Raw genomic sequence first — 21,011 nt, 5'->3', positions numbered from 1 at the left:
CTTATATCTCACTTCTTGCTTAGAAACTCGAGTATCCCATCATTTATATTAGAAATAGAAACGAATTATAACCCATAAACCCATTCAAAAGATAACCATATATGCCAGTGAATCGCCGAAAATATTCCTCCAAAATGCTAATTCACACTCAAAATGGCAACTGTTAAAAAGAGACAGAAATTTATGATGATTAAAATTAAGGACATTCTGCTGATTTCGGCCAAAATTAAGGACTTTTAAGGACTCTTAAGTACCGTACGAACCCTGTTGGCTACATGGCGGTAGTCAACAATTATAATATTTGTTCTTGATAAAATTAATCTTGGCCCTATGATGGGGAAACTTATATTATATGTAAATTTCGTGTTAGAATAATGTAAATAATTTCTTCATTAAATTTTACTGTTTTTCAACTGGAACTTTTCAATCTTGAATCCTTTACGTCAAAATGGATATATTGACTCGTATACATTCGTATATGCTCGATTTATATGATACACTCGTGTATGCTCGATTAAATTGATGCTTTCCCAACTCGTGAATAAAATAGAATTGTGAAACGTGATCACAACTTTCAATTTACAGCACACTTTAACTTCTACAACTGTTCTGCTTGGATGCTTTTTTTGCTGTACTTTCTTCCTATCGCAACACCACCAAAAATGTAAATGTTCTTGAATAGCACAATTAGTGTACATTGGCAACAATGTCAAATGAAATAAAAATAAATATTTAATATCATTCGGCTACCAAGTCTGCTGTTTATTATGGATTCACCATCTTAGCATTCTATGCAATCAGAACTCTTTCTCTTTAATATGGATCTATGTTCTAAGCTAGCTCACCACCACCATAGCTATGTCTCTTTTTTCTTTTTTATTGCATATACATTAAGGGAATTTCCTCTTAAGGGAATCAAAATTAAAAAAACAAAAAGCTGAATATTTATTTGTTTGCTTTAAAAATTTTTTTTAATGCAAGTAGTTTGTCTATTTTTTTGTGCTAATACTTTTTAATTCTATAAATAGGCATACATAGTTTCTTGTATAGTTGCACAGTCCTGTAATTACCGTCTTGAGAATTCTCAGTAAATTGTCAATCAAACTGTTTTTGTTCTCAACAACTGCTCTGTCACTTTTTTCATTATTGGTTAGCAATATTTTCTGCACTTAGAACCATACTACAGATTTCATCATCCGTTAATCAATAGATGACTGGAGCACTGCCATCACAATGAAAAACTTGTTATATTACCTTCATTTAGTAACACTTCCCTGCATTTCTCCAAAAATTCCGTTAACTGGAAAATTTTGCTTTTTGTTGCGATATCTGACCATCTTCAAATCAGCAGCAATCGTCATAAAACTCAGCTACTGTCTACTATACATTATCGGTGATGCATCATAAGAATGGTGACTAAAGACATATTCTGCTAAATTTTGCCATGCTTCTATTGTGTGCTGACAAAGTTAGCCTAAATTACATTAGTTTAGTTATTTATTGCATTTATGCCGATTTCCCGCATACACTTAGTCCCAAATAAACAAATTCCCAGATATACTTAAGGTTTATTCAGGGCCAGTGTAGACATTTTGCAGTCCGGTGCAGTCTCTGAGGGTCCAAAATTCTGTTGCCAAGCACCTCCCTAAATTCCAAAATTTTTGCATTCCAGTGCCTTCCCTAAATTGTCATCCCTTAATTTTGTTACTTCTCTAAATTCTAAAAATTCTGTCCCCCCCCCCAAATCCTGCTGTACCAACTCTGGCACCAGTTTCAGATTTATCTGAAACTGGTGCCAAACTGGTTTCTGTAATAAAAAATCAGTTATTAAGGCAAAATAACACACCGAATAAAAATTAGTTTAGAAACCAACCAACAAAAATAAGTGTTATATTTACAAACCGAACCATCATCCTCAGCTGCCAAAGTGCAAATGAACAAGGTAAGATATAGTGCCAAGATAAAATAAGAAAGGCTGGACAAAAGTATCACTTTATCTTACCTCGTTCATTTGTACTTTGGCAGCTGAGGTTGATAGTTCGGTAAAACCATCGACCCAGTCCTGTGAAAATTTGCAAATATAACACTGATTTTTGTTGTTTGAATTCTAAATTAAATAAATTATTCTGAATTCAAACAGTACTAAATGTAAACTTTTGGCACTACAGGGCTGATGAGTATCATTTACAAAATTAATGTTTCACATATGGAAAAAAATTTCTGTTAAATTTCTCCTCGTCAACACACACTTCATTCAGCAATGGTGTTAGGTGAAGCATATAATCATTACCAGGGCTGTGGAGTTGGAGTCGCTAAAAACAGGTCGACTCCAACTTGTTTTTGTTGGACAGTTTGAATATGAAATGAAATTAAAATGAATTGAAAAAAATTGATGACAAGCCGAGTTATTATTTTTTTTATGAACAGTATACGTTAATAAATAGTTATTTTCTATTTTATTGATATATTAATAAATAAATATAAGGGAGGAGGATGGATGTGATATTTGCCATTGGTGATTAAACTGATTCAGTTAGTTACAAATCTCACTGGTAAACTTAGGTAAGCAGCAATAGCAATAAGAACTCCTAAAATTGATGCCATTCTTAGGAAGCGAGCAGGAAAAGGAGCAATTATTGATCAAGCAACACAATAAGGAAGTACATATTTGATGATAAAGATGTTTTTAGAATTAAGAACTTTTTTAGAAGATGTAGATAACCCTACTGTTTCACTAACAGAAGGCCTGTGGAATGATCTTGAAGAATTGGAAACTCTTCTTTTTATACTGTAATATAGCCACAAAAAAGCTGCAATCTGAAGAATTGACAGGAGGCAAGAATGGAAGAATGGGATGTTTGTTCTTTCTGAAATGGAGGGTCTATTGCAGAAGAAATAATTTCTTCAATAAAGAAAAGAGAAACTACGTTGCTAGACAATGAGATCTTGCTGGGTTTAATATATGGAGATCCGAGACACCGAATTTTCTTGGATGATGAACAAATCCAAAAGGCAAAGAAAGTCATCTATGAACTTTCATTAAGAATGAAATTATTCTTAGAACAATTGGAGGACTCGAATCAGGACAGTCAAACTGCAGACATTGCAATTGAGTCTCTATCATCCTCTTCCAGCGATGAATTAGATTTTGAGAAATATTTTTGGATAATATTGAAAAGGCCAAGGCAAAGAGAATGAAAATAAAGAAACAAGAGCTTTTAGATATAAAAATGAAAAAATACAAACAAGATTTCTACACGGCCTTTGAAGAGATAGAGAAATATGACTGCGCTTGGAAGACATCTACCTCTTTCAATACTTATAAAAACCTATCCTGAAAAGTTAAAAGAAGTAAGCCCTAACAGTAACAGCTCTTCCGCCTACTTAAGTTAGTGTGGAAAGACTCCTCTCAGCTCTGAAATTTATCAAATCAGATCTATGGCCCTCCAACAAAGAAAATCTTGCTGAAGCTAATAAGCTGTAACTCATGTGTATATGTTAATACAGTCAAAAGTCGTTAATCCGGACTTGTCGGGACTTCGGCGATTCTGGATTATAGATAATCAGTTTAAATCTGGTAAGATGGCATGCAGAAATTACAAAATTAAAAATATGAAACCATAATTTATGAAATAAAGAACAATTATGATCTAAAGGGTATCAAAATTTACAAAAAGAAAAAGCTTAATATTTATTTGTTTACTTTATAAACATTTCTTTCAATGTAAGTTGTTTCGTTTCATGTGATAATACTTTCTCTTTAATTCTATTAAACAGACATAATTTCTTGTTTAGTTACAAAGTTCCGTTGTTCAAGTCCTATAATTGCTGTGTTGAGAATACCGACTAATTTGTCAATTGAAATGTTTTCATTTTCAATAACCTCTGGGTCACTTTCTTCAACTATCGGAAGCGAATTATAATGACAAGGAACTTGATTTAAATCATATCAAAGACTGAGTACATCGAGATGAAATACTACACTTAGTAAGGAATTATAAGCCAAATAAAATAAAAACATCTGCCCTGAAGATAAGGATAGTGCTGACAGATCAACTTAAAATCTGTGGCGTGAAATTGATAAAAAGATTTCGGATTTCAAAACATACTTTCGCTTTGTAGAAACAAATTACATATTAGTAAATATATATCGGAAATTCTGTTTGACATAATCGAAAGTTCAAGCTTACTTTTATGAAATTGCTCTAACAGTCTGCAAAAAATAATAATCCGGATCCAATTTGAAGATTAAGGAACAACGCAATCTGCAACATTAACTGAATTAGATAATTTTAGCTTAGCTTATACCTCCGTTACACATTAAACGCGCATGCGCACAAACATATTCGCAGCCGTAAGGGTCTTACGCGCACTCTTAAACGTGACGCATGCGCAGAAAGCTTGTAGCTTTGAGGTCCGGATTATAGATCATTCCAGAGTATGGGTGTCCAAATTAACGACTTTTGACTGTATATATATGAGGGAGTCAGAGTTAATAAAATTCCAGGAGTTGGAGTCGGTTATTTTCCCTACCAACTCCACAGCCCTGATCATTACCAAGGGTAATATTAACAAAAAAGGTTAGCATGCTCTTTGGTACTACTTAAACACTGATATTTAAAATAAAAAATTGTTTAAATATTGCAGTATGTGTCATTTCAGTTAGACTAGATTGAAGGGTGCTTCTTGGATTATCGCCAAGTTGTTGTTTCATTTATGCTAATCTGAGAAGTTGAATGTTATTGAAACCCTATTATGACATAATTGGTTGCACGATTGCGGTGAATTTGAATGATAGGACGAATTTTGGATAAGAAGTACGTTGTTATTTTGTTAACATGGTAAAATGGCTGAATGTTGTTAAGATTAATTTGAAGTTTCTGTACAATTTGAAATTAAAGGGGAAAAAAAGCATTAATTGACTGGTGTGTAAATGAAGATTCACTTAGTTGTCATTATAAGTGTCCTGTTTGTAGGAAGGAAATGCAAATGGTCGAAACATCGGATGATACCTGCACTACAGAGGATACTTTTTATTTTTATTTTTGTGAATTTATGTGGCGAAGCCAGTTTACAGATTCTAGTTCAGATAATTTTAGGAAGTTTTTGGATGCTGTTAAGGAATTTTGTTTGACTGAAGACAGGAAAATTGGAAAATTAGTAAATAAGGTAAGTGGATATTTCCTTTGTGTAGTGCTAAAATGAATTTCCTTTTTTATGTTATTTCATTGTTTGATTTAAAATGTAGTTTATTGAGATTATATATTTTTTGTTGGCTGCTCCTTTGACTTCTTAAGTGAATATAGATCAATGTGTACACGGGCAAAATCAAGGGAGTGCGCAATGCCTAGTTTGAGCAATTTTTTTTTTTTTTTAAGTTTTTTAAGTTGCACTGATTTTTTGCACAAAATCACTGCTACACAAAGCCAAAATAACAAATCAAAGAATTGCACAAACTCAGTGTCCACGTACCACTAATTGCCAAGGGGCACCCGTAAATATATTTTTCCCATCATTTCTCTAGTATGTTGATAATCACAGGGTAATGAAAGCAAAAAACAATAATAAATGATTTGCAAGATTGGTATAAGAGTTATATGATACATTGCAAATGCACAAATGTGAAGCATACATAAATAATAATAAAAAGGCTGCTGGTGATCCAGAGGTTTAGATTTTGGACTTGCTTGTAAATATTTTATGAACTACACAGTTTGTTTATGAATTAGTGCAACCACTTTGTAGAAGTTGCCAAAATTTTCAGAATATCCAAAACTCTAGCAGCCATAACCATAACAATTCTTTGGTTTTAATAATTTCACTGTTTTTATATGTGTTCTATTTGTTGTAGTTCTGATAGATTTATACATAAATCATGGTAGTTTTTATCTTACATTCAATTTTAAAATACATATTTGTGGGATTTGCCTGTAATGGAATACACTATAGTAAAACATCTGCCACAAAATTGATAAATAGTACAATAGTTTAAAACTAAAGTGACAGTTTTAAAATTTCCAAACTGAACACAATAGTTGGGTCACTAATATATAGATATTGAAACACATAGTAAATCGATTTTTATTTTGTTCGTAAAACTTTGGAAGCACTTCCACAAAGAAGTTGGTAAACACAAACACCATTATCATTTGCGATAATAGCTGAAACCTGGTAACCCAATGGATTCACTTATTTGGGAATTGCAACCATTACTCTTTTGTTGTGTTTGCTAAAAAATCACTCTCGTTGTTTGCCTTAGCATATGTAATTTATTGTTCTCTTATTTACTATTATTTTATCTGATTTCTGCACTATACTTCATGAATTTTTTAACAATGCATAGATAGAAATATTTTCAGGTATTTAAGAAAGTTGTTGACGACATATGCATGCTTGCAAATGTCTTCATCAAACACATGTTCACAGTAAATAACATATAAGTGGAGATTCTGATGCTGCTGCAGAAGAACAAGACAAAGGGAATAACTATTACGACTGAGGGAAATGGCGGGCATTTTATTCTTAGGCAGGCATGGGTATTATGTGCATTAGACTCATAATGATTACACAAATTTTGTTAATACCACAACTGGAGCACATATCCAGTCAAATCGAACAGATTGCCTCTAAATTAAAAATAAAAACAAAAAAAAAAAAAAAAAAAAGAAAGAAAGAGGGGTCTCTAAAAGGAAAATCTACCGATCATATACTCGAATATTTAATTTGACATGAAGTTCAATGTAACAGCAAGATCCATTCTATGAAATTTTAAATACAATTAAAGATTATATCCTTTTAGGCTGCGTTCAGATGGGGGCATGAAAGGCATAAGTGGTTAAAGCCGAGCTCCCTTGCCAAGGGAACCAGTCTGTGCTACGTCACAAAATCTGGTTCAGAGCTCGTGGCATAAGGCTCCATGTTTTTAACTGTACGGCGAGTTTGGGATAAAACATTGACTAATCAAAGCAAAGCTAAAATAAAGCGACTTTCTGAAGACGATTTCGCTGTTACATCGAAGGCAACTTTTTTTTTTTTTAATATGAAGCACATCGTATCTGAATGAAATAATGAGTTGATCTCGCAAGAAATCTATGATGATGACATGCATTTTTTAATGAGTTTGCACAATAAATTGAAAAATATGGAAGAAACTCCTAAAGCGAAAGTTAAGCTCAGGATCATGCACGCTGTGATCCTGTAGATAATTGATCCCATCCATTATTTTTCATTTAATTATGAAAATTCTTTAAAAAAATGCATGCTTGCAAAAATTTTGTTCTTTCTGTGTAAATTATTATTATTACTTTCTTTCTGTTTATTATTTTTGTATAAATTATTATTAACATTTTCTTCCTGTTAATTATTTTTGTATTTAAGAATAAATTTATTGAAAAAGCTAGAAATATTGCATTGCTATTTGCTTCAAATGCTATTTTCTTTCCAAACAAACTTCATGGATTAATTTTACTAAAACATCAATATCAAGAATCTTTTTTTTTTTGACAGTAAAAATATTACTTAAAAAAAAAAATATTTTCACTAATTTAAGATGTGTGGTGTGGTGTATTTAATTATGGCAAAGCACACTAGGGCTATCTGCCTAAGGGGAGGGATGCCTTCGTGGAGGACTTTCTAAGGGAAACTGGCTCGTATACACGTTACACATGAGGAAAACCACGAAAACACCCATGCAGCCGTCCGATGCTGGAGCTCCCAAAGGATCTAGAAAATGAAAGTATGTTTCGATGTCCATCAAACAAAAAACGAATTGCTACAAAAAATGGATAAAGGCATATCCTTTGTTTATCTAATCGTTCCAAAATCTGTTTATCAATTTCACGCTGCTCTGCGCGGGGGGGGGGGGGACGTCGCGGCACGCAATGAACTGAAAGTTGATCTGTCAGCACTATCGTTATCTTCAGAGCAGATGTTTTTATTTTAGTCGGTTTACAATTCCTTACTAAATGTAGTATTTAATCTCGATGTACTCCGTCTTTGATATGATTTAAATCAAATTCCTCGTCATTATAAATATCACGAATACAAATCAAATAGTTTTCTGGTTGCAATTTCTAATTTCGGCTATGCGTAAGGTATGCTTTATGCATGCGCGCGTTGAAAGAAATGTTTAATAAAGTAAACAAATAAATATTAAGCTTCTTTTTTTGTAAATTTTGATACCCTTTAGATCTCATTATTTTATAAATTACGGTTTCATATTTTTAATTTTATAATTTCTGCATGCCATCTTACCAGATTTAAACTGATGATCTATAATCCGGAAAAATCGATAATCTGGAATCGCCAAAGTCCCGACGAGTCCGGATTAAAGACTTTTGACTGTACTGCCAAAAGGAGCATCGTCCTCGAAAAGGTCCTAGCTTTTCGTCAAAAGTCATGTATTCCCCTACATGATATAATTTCTGACAATTCTCAACAAAATTTTCAAACAAATCTCTTATTGGAGCTAATTTATCACTCTTTCTTCTGTCATCCCGTGTTCCGACATTCGAATCATAAGGCACGAAGAATGAAAAGAAAATACATAGTTCATTTGTTTTAAGAAAAATATTCAATCTTGTTCCATCAGTCGCTCATAATTCTCTAGCATTTACACGGGAGAATTTGTGCAATACCTATGAACGAGTCCTAAAAAAGCAAGAAACTCTTCTTTCTCCAGAGGTTTTGCATCTCTTTTAAAATTTCCAGAAATATTTTTTGCATAAATATTAGAGCATCTCACAATCATTGTGTCATCAATATTAGCTTCCATGCATTGATGGGTGAAGCCACATCTTTAGATATATGTGTATTGCCAGGCAATTTTTTTATGATACTATGGGACTCTTTGAATTTGAATGTGTTCTTTCTTCCATTTAGTTGTTTTATCTTTTCCTACAAAATAGTCAGTTTGATCACAAGGAATGTCTTCTGTAGAGTCGCACTCTTTTTCTGATTCAGACTGATGATCACTAAATATTTTGCAATAATTCACAAAATAGCAGATGATCTTCTTAATAAAACCTAAATTTTATTTTTAGTTTAGGGAGATAGATAATTTGAATAAAATTCTTTAGTGGCAAAATTTTCATACAACTACTAGCTGGTAAAACTTCAGAATTCTCATTTTAAACAATTTCTTACGTTGCTGAGCAATGGTTACATCATACAAATGTGGCATTGCCACTTCAATAATAAATATATATTTATTTGTTAAATAACAAAGTATTACAATCTCTTCATTATCTGAATCTTGTAAGAAAGTCCACCTCTGAAAAGATGTTTGGAAACTTATAAGTAATGATGTTCGCAAATTGATCTTAAAATGGACCTAATTCAATGCTATATACATTAGTGCAACTTAGAATATCCAAAGTGAGAATGGAAAAAGCAATATCCTCATTTCCATTTATAAAATAACCAATGCTATTGACAAATTAATATGTACCCTAGGATAATTCCAGTTCCAGGATATCATTGCAATTATTTCTTGTTATAACAGATGTGGGAAAAACCCTGATAAAATTAAGCATGACATCATTTTCTTCTGAATGATGCAGCCATACGTATGAAAAAGGCAGATGAAAGACTTCTCAAAATGTTGCATCTGAAATGAGTCATAAATGCTTTGCGTGAAAAATTCATGAATTGTTGCCAGACGTTAACAAACCTATTTTTATTCTAAGAAAGATATTTTTAAATCTCTGTTATAGTGAGTCTTTGGAGAGACTGCAGCTGATATATTAGTTTTTGACAAAGTGGGTAACATGGTCAAGTGAGATTGTTGTTATGCCAAGCAGTAATAACTTTAGGGGGCATGACAGTGTGACAGCGCAAGATACTGAATACTGAAGATTCAAACTTGGGTCAAACTACCGGTATTCAGCAGTTGTATAGCTCAACTGCTTGTGATCTTGAACAAAAGTATGAATATCTTGTTAGTGAAACCCATGACGTAAGAAAATCAGGAAAATTTAAAGTTTTCAAGATTAAAACATGGTCGATTTTGTTATGAATCCCATGATTCTAACATGTTTTAAATACACTCCTGCTACACGGATAGAGGCGGAATGATCACTGTCCTGCTTACAACAGATACATCATGTCAATGTAGAATCTGAAGGAAAGTTAAGGTTATTCGAATATGGCAAAGAATACCGGCTATGGACTTGAAGAAAGATGCCGTTTTGAACAACTTTCTCAGGGAAACTGGCTTGTATTTGCATTACATATGAGTAAAACTAGAAAAATCAACCATGCAGCCAGCCCTTTAACCATGATATGAAACCAGATCAAACTACCAGTATTCAATATCACTTGTAGGAAAAATCTGAAAAATGCTTGCAATATCATGTAATCAGAAATTAACTATTTGTTGCATAAGCAGGATTACTTTTGCAAGTTTCGAGGTAGAGAATACTTTTTTTTTTTTTTTTTTTTCTTTTTCTTTATATAGGTATTTGGCTATGGTATTCATTACATATATTCTCTGTCATTCATACAGAATACTAATATTTTTAGTAAAAAAGGTCTTTTTCATTAAGTGCTTTGCTTGTCAATATTCTCAAACTATGTTTAATAATTAGTGCTACTGTACATTTAACAGATTAATGGATTCATTACTAAATAATACATTTAAAATATTCATTTTACACAAGCAATTTTTCAAAGTTATTTTTTGAATTTACTTGCTGATAGCTAAAATATTTTATTTTGAAACAACTGTCTTTTTCATAATAAATGTGACAATGCCAAGTATCTTCAATAATATTCAAATCCTTTAAAATAGCATTGTAAATAAAATTAGAATAAACATTATGCACCTTGTTATCTTTCAAGATTCATTCAAACTTTCATTAATTACTCAAAGCAGTGGTTTACTAACTTTGATGACCCTAGGAATAAAAGTATTTTGTCATCTCAACCAATTTTTTTTTTTTTTTTTCTAATCATCTATTGTATATAAACACCTAGCATCCTCTGAAAAGTAATTTTTAAAAATGCATTAAAAATACATCGGTTGATCTTTGGATTATGGTAACTCGGCGATTTTTTGGCGACCAACTCTGCTACAGCAACCCTCTATTTTTTTTTTCGCCGCCATTTTGTCTTCACGAAGTAAAGACATGTTTCTTTTCTTTTTATTTACTCAACACTTTTTCCAACAATCTACTAGCCGAATTACACTTATGCTAGAAATTTTATGTAACAAAACTGCTTAATCATGACAAATATTAACTGCAAAATTGGGAAAAAGTGCACAATCGCAAACTCCTTGAGCGTTTTTCAGAATAGCACACACACATAAACCATTTACATGTCAACTTATTTTTACTTACTTTACTACAAAATTGCACAAAAATGGCATTGCGCACTCTTCACTATATCCATGTACACTGCTTTTTTCTCATAAATTAGAAAAATTTCACGAAAATGCATGAAAATTTTGTGAATCTTTCAATCCGGTAAAAAGAACATATATGAAATTACCTGATCGCGAAAAAGTATATACCCTTTCCAAGGATGAACATTTCCACGTATAAAATAAATAAAATATACAAAAAGTTTTACCTCTAAATTATCTATTATATTATAAACGTCAGCAACGAATTTATACCGCAAATATTAAAAATGGTTACAAATACTTAAGTGTCAAATATTTTAAATATATCCATGCACGTTTACTTCAATTGAAAGGTATACCAAATTGCTTTAAAGATTCAGAAAATTTTCATGCATTTTCGTGAAATTTTTCTAATTTATGAGAAAAAAACAGTGTACATGGATATAGTGAAGAGTGTGCATATGCCATTTTTGTGCAATTCTGGGATGTTTTTTTAAGTGAAAATAAGTCGATGTGTACATGGTTTAGTGATATTTTAATTAAATGATAGTTATTTTGTGAATTTTATGCTGTAGGAATTTGGCATGCGTTTCAGTTGAAGTAAACGTGTATAGAAATAATTTAAATATTTGACACTAAGTATTTGTAACTATTTTTAATGTTTGCGTATAAATTCGTTGGTGACGTTTATAATATAAAAGATAATTTAGAGGTAAAAGCTTTTGGATATTTTATTTATTTTATACGTGGAAATGTTCATCCTTGGAAAGGGTATATACTTTTTCGCGATCAGGTAATTTCATATATGTGCTTTTTACTGAGTTTAAAGATTAAGAAAATTTTCCTGCGTTTTCGTGCAAATTTTTGTAATTCATGAGAAAATAGCATTTCCACATATTTTATTACAACTGTCTATGTTTAATACATGCTCTTCTGCTAACTTAATTTAACTGTATCATGTTAAACAAGCAAAATTTAACTTGTATTTACTTAATATGTTTAAACCTCTGCTTGCATAATTTTTTTTATCAAAATAGTTTCAAAAATTGCATATTTTTTATTACATATTTCAAATCTACATATATTTTAAAGTTAAAATATGCAAAAATTTTCTAAAAGATTTTTTTCAATATACAATTTGATCAAAAAAAATGTTGTTGGAAAATTGAAACTGAAGAATAATCATATAAAAGTATAAATTTGAAAATTAACCTTGAAAATTAACCTTGGAAAATTGAAACTGAAGAATAATCATATAAAAGCATAAATTTGAAAATTAACCTTGGTTAAATAATAATTTATTTTATGAAATGCAAAGATAAAACATATATACTAATGAAAATATGCAAAATACTTACAAAACATATACAGTCAAAAGTCGTTAATTCGGACACCCATAATCCGGACTTCAAAGCTAAAAACTTTCTGCGCATGTGCCAACGCGTGCGCGTAAGACATTGACTACTGCGCATATGCGTGTGCGCAAGTGCAGAATATGTTTTCGCCTGCGCGTTTAATGTATAACGGACGGTGTAAGCTAAAATTATCTAATTATCTATTTCAGTTAATGTTAATGATTGCGTTGTTCCTTAATCTTCAAATTGGATCCCGCTTGTTATTTTTTGCAGGCTGTAGGAGCAATTTTATAAAAGTAAACTTGAACTTTCGATTATGTCAAATAGAATTTTCGATGCTGGAACTTCCAAAGGACCTACAAAACGAAAGTATGTTTCGATGTCCAACAAACAAAAAGTGGAATTGCTGCAAAAAATGGATAAAGACATGAAGAATGTGACAGAGAGGTAAGTGAAAACGAAAAAATTTTGATTGAGAAGTTAGTCGGCATTCTCGGCACAGTAATTAGCGGGACTTGAGCAGCGGAACTTTGTAACTGAACAAGAAATTATGTCTGTTTAAAGAATTAAAGAGAAAGTATTATCACATAAAACGAAGCAACTTAAACAACTTACATTGAAAGAAATATTTAATAAAATAAACAAATAAATATTAAGCTTTTTTTTTTTTTTTTTTTGTAAATTTTGATACCTTTTAGATCATAATTGGGTTGATCTTTGGATTATGGTAACTTGGCGAAAATTTGGCGACTAACTCTGCTACAGCAACCCTCTATTTTTTTTTCGCCGATATTTTGTCTTCACGAAGTAAAGACATGTTTCTTTTCTTTTTATTTACTGAACACTTTTTCCAACAATCTACTAGCCGAATTACACTTATGCTAGAAATTTTATGTAACAAAACTGCTTAATCATGACAAATATTAACTGCAAAATTGGGAAAAAGTGCACAATCGTAAACTCCTTGCACGTTTTTCAGAATATCACATACACATAAACCATTTACACGTCGACTTATTTTTACTTAAAAAAACATCCCAGAATTGCACAAAAATGGCATTGCACACACTCTTAACTTTATCCATCTACACTGCTATTTTCTGATAAATTACAAAAATTTGCACGAAAATGCAAAAAAATTCAGTGAATCTTTAAACTCGGTAAAAAGCACATATATGAAATTACCTGATCGCGAAAAAGTATATACCCTTTCCAAGGACGAACATTTCCACGTATAAAATAAATAAAATATCCAAAAACTTTTGCCTCTAAATTATCTATTATATTATAAACGTCACCAACGAATTCATACCGCAAACATTACAAATGTTTACAAATACTTAGTGTTAAATATTTAAATTATTTCCATACACGTTCACTTCAACTGAAACGTATACCAAATTCCTACAAACATAAAATTCACAAAATAACTATCATTTAATTAAAATATCACTAAACCATGTACACATCGACTTATTTTTACTTAAAAAAAATCCCAGAATTGCACAAAAATGGCATTGCGCACACTCCTCACTATATCCATGTACACTGCTTTTTTCTCATAAATTAGAAAAATTTCACGAAAATGCATAACAATTTTCTGAATCTTTAAACCCGGTAAAAAGAACTTATATGAAATTACCTGATCGCGAAAAAGTATCTACCCTTTCCAAATATGAAGATTTCCCCGTATAAAATAAATAAAATATCCAAAAACTTCTACCTCTACATTATCTATTATATTACAAACGTCACTAACTAATTCATACCGCAAACATCACAAATGGTTACAAATACTTAGTGTCAAATATTTAAATTATTTCCATGCACGTTTACGCAAATTACTTTACTTCCACCTTACATTTAGAACAATGCATAAAAATAATATCCTCAAATAATTAAAAAAACTAACTTACCTAATCTTCTTCAGAATCTTGATTACCTGTCCAATAAACTTTTCTTATTTCTGTTTCAGGATCTTTAAAATCATACTTATAGTTCACAGCAAGGTACCAGGTAAAATAAATAACTTAATAAAACATCTTTACTTCTATCTCGCACAAGCTTAAAGAAACACTTATTACTTCCCCTTTCAATCCCACTAAATACCCATTTCGAATTCACTTTAGTTAGGGCCATGGGATCCAAAAATTAACCAACACTGTTTCACACAACACAGAATAAAGCCAAATACAAAATTTCCAGATTTTTTCCCGATTTTCCCCCTTTTCCGATTAAAGAACCGTAATTCGTCCATTAATATCACATGACATATCCCATGATCTCTCATTTCCCTCACACAAAATAATGCGTAATCGGAACTGAGTACTGCTCACATTATTACCAAAGTCCCAGGTAGTAACCTTTATCGCCTCCAAAATGTCGCCAAACTACCAGTTACCATATTCTAAAGATCAGCCATGTTTTATTTCAAAACTTAACCATATTTCATTAAAACCATTCATGTTGGCAAGCATGGTGACAAAAAAGGCAGTATTGCCAACAGGTTCTTTGCGGAAGAAACCTAAAATTTTTTATTCATGAATACACATGGAACAATTAAGTTTCTAAGTAATCAAAAAGGGCACACATTAGAATACATCTGCTAGGACATACTTTCTCAATTAAAATATTTGGGAAAAGTGCAGAATCGCCCACTGCTTGGCGCGTTTTTAAGAATTGCACATACTCGGCATCCATGTACACATCGACCTATTTTCACTTAAAAAAACAGTAAAATCCTAGTATACGGTGCAGCCTTGGTGCGATTTTTGAAAATTATCGCCAACACCAAAAATGACCCAAAGAACGTCTATGTATATACTATACACTATATATTATCACTACATACATATTATATACTATGTATAACTATATATATTCTTTGAATGACCTGTTTACTACTCATCCTATATGTTTCGTTTTTACTGCTCATCATAAAGTCGCCAAAAGAAGCCAAATCCCGTATGCACCGGGTACTAGGATTAAACCAAAAAAACATCCCAGAATCGCACAAAAACGGCATTGTGCACTTTCTTGACTTTATCCATGTACACATCGACCTATTTTCACTTAAAAAGTCAAAGAAAATTGACAAAAATCCAATTCTTACTCTTGTAAAAACGCCAAACAAATAAGTGGGCGATTCTGCACTTTAGCCAGAAATGACATTTCTTTTTATAAAAACATTCCCTCGCACCAAACAAAAACAAAAAAAGGGGGGAACTATGACTAAACTAACTATTTAGCCCAAATGTGCTGAAGTATTTTCAGAACAATACAAGCAACATTAAAAATTAGATTCATTACGTACACTCTAATCTGCCTTATAGCTCCATATTTTCCAAATATATCGTACATTTCTTCAGCCGTTATTTTATATGGAAGATTTCTAACATACAATATACGATTGACTTCGGGAGGGAGACGAACCTGCAAAATATATATTTTATAATAATCATTTACTTAATAAAGTCATTCCTTTACTCACATAATATAGTAAAAGCATAGAAAAAAACTTACGTTAGTTTTCCTTTGCATAGCCATGTTTGCAAAATAATTTTGCGTCTTTTCAGGAATGAAGCGTTACAAAAAGGAGTGAAAATACATAATATGAGTTTAGTTGTTTAAAACAGGCTGTGTCTACCCATACGACGTCGGACGGTTAGCTCAAACATGGTAAAAATGCTAAAAGCCCGACTAGTTGCGCAGAGACACTTTCGTGATTTCTGCGCTTACCGACCAGTCGTGGAGAGTTGTTTGTTTACGTTTGTGTTGATTATTGGAAGGGTGAATTGGTGTTCTGCGTAGTGCTAGAATGATAAGAAAAAGTTATTTTTCATTTCGTTTAATGACCAATTACTGTCATTCTGTGATAGATATCTAAAACTTTATACAAAATAAAGAACTGTAAATATATCTGAATATTATTATTGTTTTAAATTGCTAATAATTGACCATTTTATACAGATACGGAGTTTACACAAATAATCAGTTTCTTGAAATTATAATCAAGAGATTTAGATAAATCATGCATGCAAGCAGTAAAATCACATTCTTATGAACCCTCAGGGGGCTCACTTTTGTGAGTACGGGTGTGGCAATCCCGAGGTACACTAGCCCTTCAGGGGATCATCTTCTTGGTGAGACGGGTGTCACGATCCTGGAGCCCCAGTGATCTTTCCTCTTTTCCGTCTCCTCTCCTCTTGGCTGGAACTTTTCCCCTTCCCTTCTCCCTTGTGGTTTCTCTCTACGGAGTTTGGGGCTCGTGACGAGAGACTGGAACAGACCTTGTCTCTAGTTCTCGAGTGGCGAGAAAACTGCCCACGTGTTTGCCGTGCGTGGAGACCCGTGTCGCTGGAAAGGAGGGTCCTGATAGTTGAGGGGCGAGGTACTGTCCCCAACACACTGCTTTGGCCTCTGCTTCAGCTAAACGGGAGGCACCTTAGTCGTCCTCACGGGTGTCAATCGGCTGGTCACTAGTCCTTGTGTCAGTGGCTTGGGGTCAAGCTCTCGGGAGTACCTGCTTTCGGGAAAGCCGACTGTGGGGCTTCAGTTTGCGTATAGGTCCGGCTAGCCCTAACACAGGAATCTGTGTTCCCTTGTTGGGCTCCGTGGTGGGCGGGGCCATCGGACCCGAATCTTTCTTCTCTTCAATATGGCTTCTTCACACATATATTTAATTAAAGATTTCGAGGTCACTCCAGTTACTCAAGTCACTCCAGTCTCTCAACCTTGTTCTAAAACGTCTACTACTAAACCAGTCACTCAACCCAGTTCTGAACCATCTACTAATAAACCAATCATTCAACCTAGTTCTGAAACGTCTACTACTAAACCAGTCACTCAACCTAGTTCTGAAAATTCTGCAAAAAAATTACGGACAGATGCAAATAAAAAAAAATCATCACAATAGTCCCCGTTTCCTATTCATCTCTAGTCCTTCTGGCGAAATGCATAAGATGTCTCCTTTCGTAATAAATAAATACATCCAGTCTTGTATTGGTGAGCCGAGAAACATAAAGAGTCTCCGCTCCGGAGACTTGCTTATTGATACAAACTCAGCCACCCAGTCTGCTTCTTTACTTCAGATTACTAAACTTGCGCAAGCGAATGTCACTGTAACAGCACATAAGACACTGAATTATTGTCGTGGCGTAATATCGGAATTCGACCTTCTGTACGTTCCTGAAGAAGAGATCGCTTCCGAGCTATCCGACCAAAATGTCTGCGGTGCTAGGCGGATCAAGATGCGTAAGGAAGGTAAGTTGATCGATACGAAACACGTGATCCTTACCTTTAACACGCCTGATCTGCCTAAGAATATTAAGGCCGGATATCTAAATATTCCTGTAAGACCTTATATTCCAAACCCTATGCGATGTTTCCAATGCCAGCGTTTCGGCCATTCTAAGACGTCTTGTCGTGGCAGCCTCACATGCGCCCGATGCTCACAGATTGGCCACGATTCTGAAAATTGTACCGCTGCGCCTTCGTGTATAAATTGCAAGGGTCAGCACCCAGCATTTTCACGCCTCTGCCCAAAATGGAAATCCGAAAAAGAAGTACAGACTCTTAAAGTTACCAGGAACATCTCGTATGCTGAAGCCAGAAAACTAGTTCAAAGCACACAGCTCCAATCAAACAAATCTTATGCCAGTGCAGTTAAAACAACACGTAGCATTGCCACCCAAACATCAATAAGCACGCAGACTGAAGCAAATAAAACCCAACCAACCACATCCACCAAGAAAACGGAAAATGCAACTCATTTAATACAAAAAAAAAAGAAACAGTCATTCAAAGTAAACCTAAAACTGAAAGTCACAAAAGAATTAATAAAAGTAGAAGTCCTAGCAATAGCTCTCTTGACGATATGATTTCTGAATCTGCGGATTCAGACGGTATGGAAGTAGAAGAGGGTCTAGAAGTTCCCAGGCATCTACTTCCACGGAAAACCAAACAAGAGCACAGAAAGAACAAAAACCAGTCATAATGGCCACCCTCGTCTCATGGAACTGTCGCGGTTTCCACCGAAATTTGCTCGACATCAAAGCCATAATTAATGCTTATCATCCTGTATGCTTCGCAATACAGGAAACAAATCTAAAACCAGAACAACAGGCAAAACTTCGGAGGTTTCCTTCGTCAGGAAAGATAACCTTGCAGGTGAGCGTGCCAGTGGAGGTGTAGGTCTCCTCACCTCACTGAATTATCCCTCAAATGTGCTTTCTTTGACGACATCCCTCCAAGTTGTCGCTATTCAAACAAATTTTGATATTGTTGTTACAGTCGTTTCTCTGTATTTGCCTCCAAATGAGCATATTGATCAGCAATATTTAAATGGTCTTTTAGAGCAGCTGCCTGAGCCTTTCATCATAATAGGTGATTTTAACGGCCATAGTCCGCTCTGGGGTAGTAAAGATACAAATTGCCGAGGAAGACAAATTGAGCAGATGATCGAAGATCATAGCCTTTGTCTCCTAAATAATGGGCAGGATACGTACTTCCATGAGCCTTCAAAGACATTCCACGCTCTCGACCTTGCCATCTGTTCACCATCTCTGTTGCCATTTTGCACTTTTAGTGTCGGAAATGACCTGTACAACAGCGATCATTATCCCATTTTTGTATCTCTTGCACGAAGAGGAGCAAACCCCATGTCGAGACTCCCTCGGTTTATACTGGACAGGACAGACTGGGAACTCTTCTCTTCCTCCGCAGAGTTCACAGAGGAAATGGTAGAAGATGTGCATATCGATGACGCTGTGGAAGCTGTTACTAATACTATTATTCAGGCAGCTATGCTTTCGATTCCTAGAACATCATGAAAAATGCTTAAATATACGAAACCATGGTGGAATCGCAACTGTCATGAAGCACTGAAAAAACAGAAAAAAGCATGGGTTATTTTTCGTAGATATCCTACCCTGCGAAACCTCATAGCCTTTAAAAGAGCCAAAGCAAATGCACGAAAAGTAAGAAGGCAGAGCCAGAGGGATTACTGGATTTCATATGTGTCGTCAATAACATCCTCTACGCCGAGTAAGCGGGTTTGGGAAAGAGTTCGAAAAGCATGCGGCATATATATGAAGACCACTCACTTTCCTTTTTGGAAAAAGATGGCCGAGTGATTAGCTCCATAGAAGAAATTGCTAATACTATTGGTGAGACATTTGCTGCCGTTTCTTCCAGCGGAAATTACTGACCTGCATTTCTTTCTATCAAGCAACGCTCTGAGAAAAATCCTATCGCTTTCAACTCTTCCAAATTTGAGCCTTATAATAGAGATTTTACTGTGCTAGAGTTAAAGAGAGCTTTGTTACAGACACATAGGTCGTCTCCGGGTCTCGATGGCGTGAATTACGATATGCTAAAGCATCTGTCCTATAAGTCACTGAATGCCCTTCTCACGCTTTACAATAGAGTGTGGAAGGAGCATACTTTTCCCAGTGCATGGAAAAGAGCTGTTGTAATTCCTATTGCCAAGCCAGGGAAAGATCCAAGGAATCCCTCCAACTATCGGCCAATTGCCCTTACGAGTTGCCTATGCAAGCTGTTTGAAAAAATGGTAAACAGCCGCCTAGTCTACTTCTTGGAAAAGAATAATATTATATCGCCTTATCAAAGTGGTTTTCGAAAGGGGAGGACTACCGTAGATAATATGCTCCTCTTAGAGACATCCATTCGAAAAGCTTTTGTAAGAAGAAGTCACCTAGTCTCGGTATTCTTTGATATTGAGAAAGCTTATGATAAGGCATGGAGATACGGTATACTTCGGGATCTTCACGAGAGTGGCTTGCGCGGCAACCTACCAATTTTCATTCAGAATTTCTTGAATACTAGGACTTTTCAAGTAAGGATTGGCTCTGTTTTTTCAGATATTTTTGAACAGGAAGAGGGTGTGCCTCAAGGCTGTGTGCTTAGTGTAACTCTGTTCAGCCTAAAAATAAATTCTGTATTAAAAGAACTTCCTCCCACCATTTCAGGATCTTTATATGTTGATGATCTACAAATTAGCTGTCGGGGTGCGGATATGAGACATGTAGAGAGGCAGCTCCAGATCGCTTTGAACAGGATCCAGGAATGGGCAAAAAGACAAGGATTTACGTTTTCAAAACAGAAGACTGTGTGCGTGCATTTTTGTAAAAAGAGAGGTCTGCATCCTGAGCCTGAATTATACCTCAATGGGTCTGTAATTCCAGTTGCATCGGAAGTAAAATTTTTAGGGGTGATGTTCGACCGAAAATTGACTTTCCTTCCTCATGTCTTAAACTTGAGAAAAAAGTGTACCAAAGTTTTAAATATTCTAA

The 21,011-nt window shown here is 34.1% G+C and overlaps 1 protein-coding gene across 1 annotated transcript in view; it reads right to left on the bottom strand.

The window, feature by feature from the left end:
• Positions 1-16,377, bottom strand: part of Sf3b6 (splicing factor 3b subunit 6) — a 40,650-nt gene extending 24,273 nt beyond the window's left edge. Inside the window, exons 1-2 of the mRNA XM_035349169.2 lie at positions 16,222-16,377; positions 16,013-16,131 (exon numbers count right to left, since the gene is read on the bottom strand). Of these exons, the coding sequence (XP_035205060.1) occupies positions 16,013-16,131; positions 16,222-16,245 (143 nt within the window). The 5' untranslated portion in view covers positions 16,246-16,377. The remainder of the gene's footprint in view (positions 1-16,012; positions 16,132-16,221) is intronic.
• Between the last annotated feature and the right edge of the window lie 4,634 nt (positions 16,378-21,011).

This window comes from Stegodyphus dumicola, chromosome 8, assembly GCF_044657685.1.
Source record: "Stegodyphus dumicola isolate Sdum_Otavi_A_Nest chromosome 8, ASM4465768v1".
In the NCBI taxonomy this organism is placed as follows: domain Eukaryota; kingdom Metazoa; phylum Arthropoda; class Arachnida; order Araneae; family Eresidae; genus Stegodyphus; species Stegodyphus dumicola.
Note: the sequence above shows the minus strand (reverse complement) of the source record. Positions and strands in the feature narration are given on the sequence as shown.